This window comes from Bufo bufo, chromosome 1, assembly GCF_905171765.1.
Source record: "Bufo bufo chromosome 1, aBufBuf1.1, whole genome shotgun sequence".
Classification (NCBI taxonomy): domain Eukaryota; kingdom Metazoa; phylum Chordata; class Amphibia; order Anura; family Bufonidae; genus Bufo; species Bufo bufo.
The window spans coordinates 260,016,091-260,029,255 of NC_053389.1; the positions used below are offsets into that span (position 1 = coordinate 260,016,091).

General features: G+C 41.8%; 1 protein-coding gene across 8 annotated transcripts in view; it reads right to left on the bottom strand.

Annotated features, from left to right (window-relative positions):
- Positions 1-13,165, bottom strand: part of PRR5 (proline rich 5) — a 121,090-nt gene that overhangs the window by 25,699 nt on the left and 82,226 nt on the right. For 7 of the 8 annotated variants that reach the window (XM_040439154.1, XM_040439149.1, XM_040439150.1 and 4 more), the window contains one exon: positions 1,757-1,837. In XM_040439154.1, coding sequence (XP_040295088.1) covers positions 1,757-1,837 — 81 coding nt within the window. Of the gene's footprint in view, positions 1-1,756; positions 1,838-4,538; positions 4,594-13,165 lie in introns of those variants that run through there. The other variant, XM_040439155.1, reaches the window with a different exon arrangement.

Consider the following 13,165-nt stretch of genomic DNA (forward strand, 5'->3'; position numbering starts at 1 on the left):
CCTTGGAATTATGACATTGAATAGGATATAAAATCAGAAGGGCATTATATTGCTTGTTTGGTCTTTTACAATGTTGAATAGGGACACAGCATGATGAGACATCATCACACAACATTCACATCTGAGACAAACCCCATACAATGAGAACTGACCCATTACTCTGGCAGCATAGCATGTCACCAATGTTTCTGAAACACTACTGCAGCTACAAGAGCTAAAAACAAAAAAATCTGCTTTATAAAGTCTACTTTAATAACATCAGAGACATAGACAAATAGCTTGATTATATACTTGACCGTCTTCCATACCTATTGACAGTTTCATTTCCTCCCTGTGTCATCTCATTTGCTGATGCAAGGAAGAGAAATATTCTTGACCAAACATTAACCTTTTGGTGACTACACTATGACTCATAAAGCAAGCCTTGCTCTTACATTCTGACTATGGATTGTAGAAAACTGGGTCCCTGACTTTAAACAAAAGAACAATAAGTGCTGTAAACAGAACCACAAAAAAATTCTAAAGTGTGTAAAAGCTCATCTAGAATTCATAGGAAAAGACAAAAGTCCCAGAACATGTGATTATGGACTATGAAAGAGTGACCTCTGTAAGAATTCTATGAGTGGACTATTGCCTATGGAATGGTGGTGCAAAATGGCTCACTGTAATGGTAAGGGCTCCTTCACACGACTGTGTGAAGCCCATGCTGTGGACCGCAAAATGCGGTCCGCAATGCACGGGCACCGACCGTGGCCCAGACGCATGGGGATTGTGTACCCATTGACTTGAATGGGTCCGCGATCCCTCCGTTCCGCAAAAAGATAGAGCATGTTCTATCTTTTCGCGGTGCGGAGGCACGGAATGGAACCCCAGGAAGCACTCCGTAGTTCCGTGCTTCCGTTCCGCACTGTTCCGCATCTCCGGATTTGCGGACCCATTGAAGTGACTGGAACGGTGCCCGTGTATTGCTGATCCGCAAATGCGTCCGCAATATGGCAACAGGCAGCACACGTTCGTGTGAATGAGCCCTAAGACTTAGATTAAGATCCTACCAATTGAGGTGGGAAGTTCTAAGTTCCTAGAACAAAGTTCTAATTTCCTAGAACAAAGTTCTAAGATGAGACATAAGAACACAAGAAAATTTGTAATCATGAAGTTATTTGATCTATATCTAAATTTTGTAATTTTGTGATACGCATAAGGAAGCGTATTACAAAATTACCTGGAAGTAATTCTTTGGGGCCACTGGTCACTCGACACTGTCATTGGTACATACAGTGTTCCTCAAATGACCATCCATGTCATTATGCAGTACCTACTACACTTAAATAATGGCAGTATTTTGGAAAGGAAAGCAAAGATTTGGTATCCACTGAAGGGACTAATGACAACACTGTTGGGGCTGGGGCAGCCATTGTTATAAGATGTAGCCTGCATTATGGAACGATGGAATGTTGAAATTCTCCTTTAAGATACCTATAGCTACTAGATGACAGATTACCATCAATTTCACTTTTAGAAAAAAAAAATTCATAAATGCCAGTCCTGGTCTTTCAGATACAAATACTGTGCAGACTGATACAGACAGACTGTGCAGAAAGATACAATGATTGGTGTAAAATCCTGCTTGAGCAAGACTTACGTCTTGTCATTAGATATCTTTCGAACACAATCTCGTGGTTCTTCTTCTATAGGAATTTCCCTCTCTTCTTCTAGCATAGTATCATTCTAAACCATGGACACTATGTCTACTCACCGGACTCCTTCATTCAGATTGTAGAGTTCATGATCCTGCAGTCCCTTCTTCTGGAAGACAGAAATGACTCCATTCTGGATGCTGAAATGAAGAGAAGAACATTAGACCTGTTCATCTTAGAGCTCTAACATTTTTAAACACATTTAGTGGAAGAGAAGGCAAGTGAAATGGAAGCACATCTAAATGTTCTCTTTTTGTTGGGGTTGCTTGAATAAGTTGGTAAAATGTAATGTGGTCACCATTTCAGTTCCATACAGAGTTGTCCCCAAGTCTTCCCAATGTTCTTAACTTTAAGGAAGTTCTTCAGCATTAGTAAAATAGTTCTGCTCTCTTACAGAAACTGCTCTACATCTACACTTGAAACTATATAACCTCTCTAAATCCGATTTTAACTCCAATATGGAAGAGCTTGTTAGATTTGAAATTCAGTGGGGGAGATTTATCAAATTGGTGTAAATTAGAACTGGCTTAGTTGCCCATAGCAACCAATCAGATTCCATCTTTCATTTTTCACAGCTCCTTGATAAATCTCCCCCAGTAGTCTTTGAAAGTGAGAACCCATGTGGTACCTGCAATTTTAGCTATTTTGGTTGTCACCTGGGTTTCCAATTTTTAACTTAACATAAAAAGACAATCCATGGACATATATGTAGTTAAAAGTTTCTGCTGGCTACAGCAGTGATCCCTCAAAACTGAGTCTGTTAGAGCACACTAGAAGATGTCATTTAGCAAGAGCTGGCAAGCTACAGCTTGGGGACCACTACTAAGATGAACTGTATTTTTAGTGCCATAGAAATGGTCTAGTTGGGGACCTACAGGTTGAAAACCACTAGAAAATAGCATAGTATTTTTGGTGGCCTAGTATTGACTAGTTCGAGACAACAGCAAAATAAGGTTCTATTTTTGGTTGTCTAGTTGGGGACCAGCATTTGTGATGGCATAGTATTGGCCAAGTTTTGAAACACAGAACCGATACCACTGGACTGTAGGGTTTTATATTTGGTGGCCTAGTACTTTGAACAAGCTATAGCAATTATTAGAGCACATCAGTCAGACTAAGGAGCTGTTCACATCTTGTTTTTGTCCCACGTTTAACATATACTTTGGTAAAATTGATGCCAAAGCATAGTACACTATGCTTTTTTATCCTGCAGAGTCCAGCAATAAAATGTCTATGTTACACATGCTTATTTTACACATATTATTTTGAATGATAGAACACTATGGTAATGGAGGCCACTGTGTGGCATCTGTCATGGAAATTTGATTATCTTATATGTCAATATCTATATGTTAAACATGGGACAAAAATGTGATGTAAATTCTAGTAAATGCCTTGGGTAATGCAGAAACTTCAGTGCCAACTAGACAGATGACTATGAAATAGTGAAAGGAATCAGATATTAACAAGTTTCCATAAGACATGGCCAGGCAGATGAAGAGCAGCATCTCTGGGAGAACCTGTAATACATATAAATTGAGGCTTTCAGACTGAGCCAGGATGTCTTACTCAATAAGATAACGTCATGCAAACTCGGATGATAATAATGCAACAGAACATTGCAAGGCTGGGAACTGAGGCCGTTATAAGCGTGATAGACATATGAAACATGACACATAATTTACTGAGTCCCATCATCTTCCCCGCTATTGGTACTGAGCCTTAGAAAAAAAGAAACGGATGCTACAGAAAATTCTATTAAAAGTTTATTTTTTTAAGGAGAATATATTTCTGTGTACTTTATTGGGACATTTTGAGGAATTTGGAGTTCACCGATCATAACCCGCTGAAATAGCTGTTGGTCTCTTCCTCTAGATATCCAAAGAAGTAAATTAAAGCGAATAGGTATAAATGCTCTGTTTCCTCATGGAAAGGTGCACTGTGTCAAACATGGCTGGGCTCAGTCGGCCAAATCTGGAGCCACTCCTACTTAGAACCTCACCACACTGACTTATGAAAGTGGTCTCAAGCCAGATGCCCTCGTTTATGACAGCCACATAATCATGTAGACAGTGTCTGTTTTGATGAATACCCAGTAATCATTTTAATGCTAGAGGAATGGATCACTAAAAAGGGGTTGTCTCTTTGAAGGGTCACTAATATGTGTGACAGTAACATGGTTGGCTCATCATTTCTCTAAAACCTCCTGCCCAGCAATCAGCTTATTCCCTCCTTCTGGAATGGCCAATGGTGTATGACAAGCATTTATCAGTCCCAACAGGGCAGGAGCCACTCATAATTAGTGGATCTTCTGTTTGGCTTGTAGAGGGAGTCCCTGACCCTCTTCTATGAAGTCTAGATGCTATAATATGGCATTTTGACAAGAGCTTACTTACTGAGACAACCCCTTTAATGCCTGATCTTAATTCTCAACCAAAAGTATGTAGGAAGTTTTGATAAAGAATGTTGTTTGGCATGATCCTCACACTGACCAGCAGATAAATGATGACTTTTGTTTCCCTAAAAAGTAAAAATTGTTATGCCATTTTATTAGGTAAGTAAACTCACTGAAAGCCAACTCTCAACTGTAAGGGCCCTAGCAAACATCTCCCTATATCTCAAAACTGGAGGAACTACAAACTAATTTGAGAACCATTTTGTGGTAAGGTCTTTGATTGTGTCACCTCCATTTCCCCACACAACTAGCAGACGATGAATGTTTGAAAGAGTCTCCTGGCTGTATGGTCTAGAATTTTGGAACCATGAAATAAGCAGAATTGTTCCGCCACATGCCAGTGAATAGGTTTCAATGAGCTGTGATGATTGCATGAAGGCTCCTACCAGTCACAGACGCGTGGCAAGAGTCGTTGGGCAGCTCGGGCCTTATGCTTCTGCTTTCTTTCATTATCCATCTTCTCAAACTTATAACCACATCTTAGTTATTTAATAAGCATTAGCCTAAGAAAAAACAAATTCACTTTGTAATCTTCTTAAAATTCCATTTCTAAAAGTTTTAGTGGAAGACGTCAAAAGATGACGATGATGGTGATGATGAAGCAAGCAGAATGGTCATGGGTTTTAAGATGCGGAAAAGAAATCCACAGTCTGGCCCTGGTAGTATGGGTTTCCTATTATTATTACAGCTTGTTTCCTAAACTGATGAATGTTACTATACATTGTGTTAGTAAAGCTTATCGTATAATGAAAAACTCTACAATTTACTAGTACAGTTTTCCTCAACATTTTCAAGGTCTCTACTTGCTGTTAGTACTGTTAGGTTAGGAACTATACAATTTTTTTTTTATTGATTTGGTACCCTGATAATCTGCTTTTATTAAGACACTCCATTTGTCCACTTAAAAAAAATGTCAGGAAGCCCTCATCTCATGTATTCACAAGGGCCTCCACAGACCTTTATCTGATCTTAGTTAGGGTTTGCTAAAGCAGCATCTAGTCTCAACAATCATCTGTACCAACCTGCTGCCCAGGCTGTCTACACTTAAAACATAGAATTACTTGGCTTTTAGTGGGTAATAATTGTATTTAATAAAAAAAAAAAAAAGTATTTTTCTTTCACGGTCAGAGTTATTTTACGTGATTCTTTGTTCTTCCATATTCCAGTTTAAGTGGAATAGTGTTATTAACCTCTTAATGACCACACTCTGGAATAATGGCTGCACCTAAACAATATATTCCTTGACAAAGGAAATCCTGAAAAAGGGGATGAATGCAAACACAACATTTATTAAAACATTGCAGCACTTTTAATCATGCAATAATTAAAGGGTGGATCCACCTTTACAAGCAATTCGTTTTCCCATAGCTTTCTAGCAGCCTTACAGTTAATAAAAACGTTACCTTTATGAGCAATCCTGGACTTATAAAACCGGCAAAAAACATCTTAGTAGCATATGCAAATGAGGGCTCGCAAGTGCCCAGGGGCGGCGTTACCCTCGTAGGTGCCCAGCTAGCTCAGCCTTATCGTCGCTTCACCCCGCCCATCCTTTCCCTCTGACCGCGCATCTACTTACTTCTTGTTTCGCCGAGATCCCGCGCCTGCGCACTCAGTCCGTCGGCCGGCGCATGCGCACTGCGATGCCCATTCCTTGTACGGCATCACAGTAATTAATGCGCATGTGCCGGCTGACGGCGCGAAAACACCACAAAGGAGGCGTTCCATCGGCGCATGCGCATTAATTACTGTGATGCCGTACAAGGAATGGGCATCGCAGTGCGCATGCGCCGGCCGACGGACTGAGTGCGCAGGATCTCGGCGAAACAAGAAGTAAGTAGATGGGCGGTCAGAGGGAAAGGATGGGCGGGCAGAGGGAAAGAATAGGCGGGGGGAAGCAACGATAAGGCTGAGCTAGCTGGGCACCTACGAGGGTAACGCCGCACCTGGGCACTTGCGAGCCCTCATTTGCATATGCTACTAAGATGTTTTTTGCCGGTTTTATAAGTCCTGGATTGCTCATAAAGGTAACGTTTTTATTAACTGTAAGGCTGCTAGAAAGCTATGGGAAGGGTTAAAAAGGTGAAACTTTGATGACAGACTCCCTTTAACACACCATTTTCTTAGAAAGGTATCTGTATAGAAAAAGTTAATTGAGCCATGTATCAGCACAGAACACAAGGTGATATGAGAAGTGAATAATTCAGCTTTAACCTTTGAAATCTTAACACCATCTCTTCCCCCATCCAAGATATGATTAGTTTGTATTGATGAAATCCCATAATCCCTCAGCCAGAGACCTACAATAATAAAAATCAGCTTTGCGTTCATAGTTTGTTTCCTTGGGACAACTGGATTAGAATTAAAACCAAGGAGATTTGGATCTTAGTAGCTAATATTTTTCCTGCCAATGGATGGGAGTAAGTGAGTGATGCAAGGAAGTGATGAATAGCAGGGGTGGACTGACAAATCTCTGGGCCCAGGGACAGAATAAATAACTTTTTAGGCCTCTTTCACATGTCAGTAAATCAAAGATGTGTGTTGGCCGTGGTCTCACATCAGTGATGACACCACAGACGCATGTCCTATTTTTATCCATGATTACGGATCCCTGACGCGGATTAAAGTCTATATGTCCGTGAAATAAAGTTCTCCACAAAGCACAAAACGGGGCAAATAGAAATGGTTGTCACTTCCAGACCCATGTAGCCAGTGTTCTGAAAACTTACTTTAATATGTTTACTAATCCAGTACTGAAAACTAAAATGCTGCCTCCTATGGACAAAAATATGAAGCTGAACAAGCAGCAGGCTTTTTATAACTGGATGAAGTTTTCCTTTAAGTAATTTTTTTTCGGACTGGCGTCATCTAGTTGACTTGATCCAGTTCTGGTTATGAATGTTGGGCGTATTACTTCAGTACTAACCACTAAGCCTGTTGTTTTAGGAATTTATTTGCATCTTCCAAATGAATCATTTCCTTGCTATGCACTTACATATTGAAACCGTCAGTTCTAATGGCGTAAGTATAGACAACTTTTGTGAATCAAACAGAAACCTCTAAAAATCCTGGCAGCCTTTGCAATACAAGGAGTACTGAATCATCATCAGCTGCATTAACTCTTGCTGTTCCTCAGAGACTAGGGCTAATACAATAGAGACCTTTGTCTCGGGTTATCAGTTATACAGTTAATTTAAAAAAGTGCATATATACAGCAATTCCTTTGAAAATGTACTTGGGAGAGGGTTAGGATGGCCATCAGAATGCATCATAATTGCACCTACAGTATTTGAAGCTCTGTGAGGCATAAGCGAAACAAAGGGGTAAAAAAAGCTCTTAAGAGCTTCATTCTAGAGATTGGTGGGGTCCTAAGTAGTGTTGAGCGAACTTCTGTTTTAAGTTCGGTGTCTAAAGTTCGGCTTCCGGTTAGCGGAGAATCCCGATATGGATTCCGAATTCCGTTGTGGTGTGGTCCGTGGTAGCGGAATCAATAATCGGCCATTATTGATTCCACTACCACGGACCACAACTGAATTCGGAATCCATATCGGGATTCTTCGCTAACCGGAAGCCGAACTTTAGACGCCTGTACTTAAAACAGAAGTTCGCTCAACACTAGTCCTAAGGTATGAACAACTCCAGAAATGTCTTTATGACTGTAAATGGAGTTCTACTTTAAAGGGAACAATCCTTTGTTTGAAAGGTCCTAACAATAAACTGAGGTGTTACACTGTTGGGATCACCAGTGATCAGCTTTAATCAGTTAGGAGAACTGATGGCAAGTGTTACATTTCCCTGCAGTGCCACCACAGGACAAACAAAGCATTACATGACTCTCATCGAATTCAACAGGCAGTCTGTATAATGCAGGGATTTTTCAGCTTCTTCCTGAGCGATCGATGTTCTTTGTAGCCCCTATCCACTATAGCTTACTGGAGAAGGTCACAAATAATGGACTCCACCACTAACTAAGAATTCAGATCATTCTATGGGATGTTGTAGGCAATACAGGGAAGACTGAGTAGAAGTGAGATGAGCAGGATGGAGTAATTTTGACACACATGCCACTCAGGGAATTACCTTATTTTTTTTGAGATAATGGTTCTCTCTGTGGTTTTATGGTTTCAAGCATTACTTTATAACCCTTCTTCTTTTGATATGTTTCAATAACTTTTTTTTTCATAACTTTTTTAAGAAGGCAAATTGTTTCTCTCTGCAAGTTTCAGGTTCAATATGTGTAGTTTTGGTTAAACAGAGATTTACTGACTATACTGATGACTGATATCAACCTTGCAAGGATAGGATATATTTGGAAGGGGCACATATATCCTAGCACTAAGTGTGATGGTTCATAAAAGAAGGTCTACTCAGAGTTGGACAAGGAAGGTATGTATTAGTGAGATGATCCCTATCTGAATTCCAGTGTCTGGGGCCCTTTTAACTGGGAGTGTTCTTCCTCAAGGATCCTAATATGTATATTCATACCATATTTTTAGACCTACATTATGTTCTCCCACTTAGCTGTACATGTTATCAGCTTCACATCTCTTCACTGCTACAAGTTAGCCATGACTGGGTTACAACATTGGAAGCAGTGAATAAGGCCTCATGCACACGACCGTTGTTGTGTTCCGTGTCCGTTGTTCCGTTTTCCGTGATTTTCTGCGGACTCATTGACTTTCAATGGGTCCGTTGAAAACTCGGAAAATGCACCGTTTGTCATCCGCGTTCTTGATCTGTGTTTCCAGTCCGTCAAAAAAATATCCCCTGTCCTATTTTTTTCACGGACAACGGTTCGCGGACCCATTCAAGTCAATGGGTCCGTAAAAAAAACACGGAGGCACACAAGATTGTCATCCGCGTCCTTGATCCGTGTCCGTTTTTTCCCTATCATTTGCAAGGCAAACTTGACTTAGATTTTTTTTAACTTTTCATGTCTGGTGATCCTCCAAAAATCAAGGAAGACACACGGAAACAAAAACGGATCACGGAACAACGGAACCCCGTTTTGCGTACCGTGAAAAAATACTGTCGTGTGCATGAGGCCTTAACCTGTAGTTTTAAGATGGTCTGCAATCTTATGAAAACAGCTTCTCTACACATATGGATTAAGTCATAAAGCCTATAAGTTTGGCTCTTTAATCAAGTTTGGAAAGCTGAGTTTGACATTCCTCCCAGCCAACTACATGAAGGCAGATATAAGCTTCAGTATAAATGAATTAGTTGTTGCTCTGTTTGTGGGAGGGAGGAAGGAGGGGGAGCAGCTCTTCAACTGCAGCAACGCGTTTCATTAGACATCTATAAATGCGATAATAGAGGTCCATTTGTTAAGGAGCAAATAGAATGGGCCAATGTTTAGAAATTAGTAGGGATAACTATTAAAAATCGAAGCCCGTACACTTATGGTGCAGATGGTTACAGTACCTCTAAAGCTCCAGTTCTGACGGCTGTTTAACTCTCCCCTTGTAAATTCCTTTACAGGGCACCGGACCCAAGTTGAAATTTTCTTGGAAAACTGATTGATAAGTATGGATAACTTATTTTGTTCTTGGCATGGCAGAATATGACATGTATTAACTTATTGTATGAAATAAATATTGTTTTATTGGCCACCGAGTGCTGGAGCTGATTGTCTCAGTAACAGGGGGGTGAATGATTTTGGCAACTGTCTCTGTGTGATAAGGCAGTTGACTGGCCCAGAAAATCCTCCAGCCTAATGATGAAAGTCAGAAATCCTGCTTGTGGTACAGAATGCTTCCCTCCATTTCACACTCACTTCCATGAACAGAAAACTAATTACATTTAGCAGGATTACACTGTTTTGCATTCCACACGATCAACTCAACCGTGAGAAGGGGCCGCTACTACGTAGAATCAAACTTAAATTCTGAGTTCCATTATGAGCCTCGTTTTATTAAAGGAGAATAGACTATTTTGGAGATGTATCACAGTGTAGACCTGCCTGTCAGGAGACTGTGGTGGGATTAAGCCCCCCATTCTGAGATTTTTGTGGCAGGGGGGCTTACTGAAAAATCTGCATTAGAGATTCTCAATTGTATCTATAGGTGCGAAAGCGGGCTATTAATCAGTTTGATGTAACAACTGCCACATGGTATGTCTTCAAGTTTTCAATGAACATTCAGCGCTGGAAAAAGTTGAAACAATTTTTTTTTACACATTTAGACATTTAACTTTGTAGTAGTGAAATTTGTTTCATCCCAGCTCAGTTGCATCAATATATTTTGAACCCCTTCATAATGGTCAGCTGTGTCATGTGATCCCAGTATGACCACAAGACCAAAGCTTACTCTACTGTGTAGACAGGAAGTCAGTCACAGGGGAGCACTGACTTCCTGTCAACTACAGGATTACCCCACTATTTGTAAAATCCCCTCCCCCCATTGTCTCCAAGTTCTTCAGACTGTATGTTTCCTATGCATGAAGTACTGCTAAAGATACTATTTCTGCTCTATGTAAGGGGCCAGGACTGCAGTGATATAATAGATGAGTCTCTGCAATGATTAGCTGCAGAATTACAGTATAAACCCTCATGGCTCCCATTGCCTTTCTCTCTTAGTGCTGTGTGCAGAATCTCCAGTGTATCACACTTTTGCTCCTGCCTACTGCTTGTAAGATGTAACAACGGCTGCTGTGCGCCGCTGTTTCCCTGCTTACCGCCGCGGTCCCGGGCATCGTGTTCAGCGGTGATCTGCTGCCAGTGCTTCCCCATTCACAGCTGCAGTCCTGGGCTCTGTCAATGTAGGTACTGTTGTTATGGGATCCGCTCCACAGTCTCCTTTTAGCCCTGGCCACAGTATGCTTGCTGCTTGTTCCCTGCAGCACTTCCTTAAGGCCTTGCGTGCGTCACTTCCTGTGCTTTATTAGTTAGATCATGTGACCACGCTGACAAATCCTGGCCCTCCTGCACATATATGTGTCTCAGCCCCCTTCCCAGATGCCTCAGCGTCAAGGTCCTTGTGTCCTGCTAAGGCCTCATGCACACGACCGCTCCGTTTTTTGCGATCCGCAAACTGAAAAAACGGAAGCCGCCCATGTTGCTTTCCGCAATTTGCGGAACGGAGTGCTGTCCGCATCTTTTGCGGCCCCATTGAAGTGAGTGGCTCGGATGTGGACCCAAACAACGGTCGTGTGCATGAGGCCTAAGGTTGCTGATTTATCTGCTTGTGTTTCTGTGTACCTGACTCGTACTTGTATTCCTGGAGTCTGCTACCTGTTTGATCCCTGTCTGCTCGCTTTGACTCTCCTGTTGCCAAACCGGATTGCCTGACCTTTACCTGTGCCGCCTGCCTTGACCTATTGCTTGTTTGACTTCGCCTCTGCCTCATCCTTCGGTCCTGCACTGTTGCTCCTGGTTACGACTCGGCCTGCTGACTACGTCTGTACCTCAGGTACCTCTCGGTCCGCCTGGACCAGCTGCCTGGTGTACCAATACTCCTCAAGAGGTAGCGACCTGGTGTTCCCCTCGGAAAAGTGTATCCCCACCATCTGGGGTACTGTGAAGATCGAGTGGTTCACTTAGACAACGCCATTAGAGGAGGTAGGAAACGTGGCACAGTGGATCCACACTCGCTGGTTTGTGACATATAATCTGACAGGGGAAAGCCCTATCATAACCAGGAGGCAAGAGAGACAGACTGAAACTGCATCACATACTATAGAATGGACTAAGAACAGGGGTACAGGGGTGCACCTAGCCTTTTTGCTAACGGAGGTGAAAACTGAAACGGCCCCCCCCCCCCCCCCCCAATGATAATTTCTTAACCTAAACCCTTTACCCCAATAAAAGTGCTTATTGCCCATGGCCCTTCCGCTGCCCCCCTCTTGCCCCTTCCTGGTGCTGCCTGACGCGATCGCCTCACCAGGCCTCATTGATGGTGTACCCCTGACTAAGAATTCTGCACATAGTGCTCACAGACAGAAAAAGGCAATATGAGGTTAGGGGGGTTTTCTAACTCTCTTATGATACTAAGGAAATATTGCCTCAGCCATGGACAAGGATCAAACTATTGTACAATGGTCATACTGTATCACTATAAGAAAACCCACCCCCCACAGTGCCTATTACTCTAGAAGAGTAGCCAGCACTCTCAGCTGTAGATTTGTCCAAGATAAGTCATCTGTTCTTTGCTTTATGACCGCCATACAGTCTTATATCAGCTGCTCTGCTCATGCACCAAATGTATAGTTCATCCAGCAGCTGTTCACCTAACATGACCCTCTTGGGTTATCTGTATGCTATGCATGTTGTCCAGATGAATTGAATATCTGTAAAAGTGGGTGGGGTCCTATAGTTGAGCTGCCTTCCTCCAATGCATTGAATGTACAGATCAACCCGCACCAGTACAAAGTAATAGCTAAATGGGTTGTTCAGCCTCATAAGGAAAAGTTCTGTAACTTTCTAATATACTTTGATTTTCAATTCCTCACCATCACTTACAGCACACCAGCTGTTCCAAAACCACAACTCCCAGAATATTCCATTCACACCTATGGGAGCTATAAGAACAGCAGAGCGAGTGTGCATGCTAGGTGTTGTAGTTTCACAACAGCTCGCGTGCCAAAACATTTCTGGCCCCTGGTGTGTGCTGTCAATGGGGACATTTATATTTAGTGTACATCCAGTGACTGGAAAACCCCATACAAACATGACATTTTGCACAGCACAGGATCTGATGCACTTACATCTGGTCTGAGTAACCTTCTATGAGATGAAGACATCAGCAGCACAAATCTCTCTCCTGTCCTGATAGTTTGCTTTATTAGTGCAGGGAAAACACATGTTGTAATCAGCTCACAGAGTACTTTCTAGACTGCATACAATTGTACCGAACCCTCAACCGTGAGAAGCAGTAAATCTAACAGGTTTTTACATTTTGGATGCAAACAAGAATGTTCCTATTCACTGATTGCAAGCACAGATCTTTTAAAGGTATATTAGAATGTTGCAGAACTTTTTAATGTTCATTGATTAAAGGGATTTTCCAGGGTTTTCAAA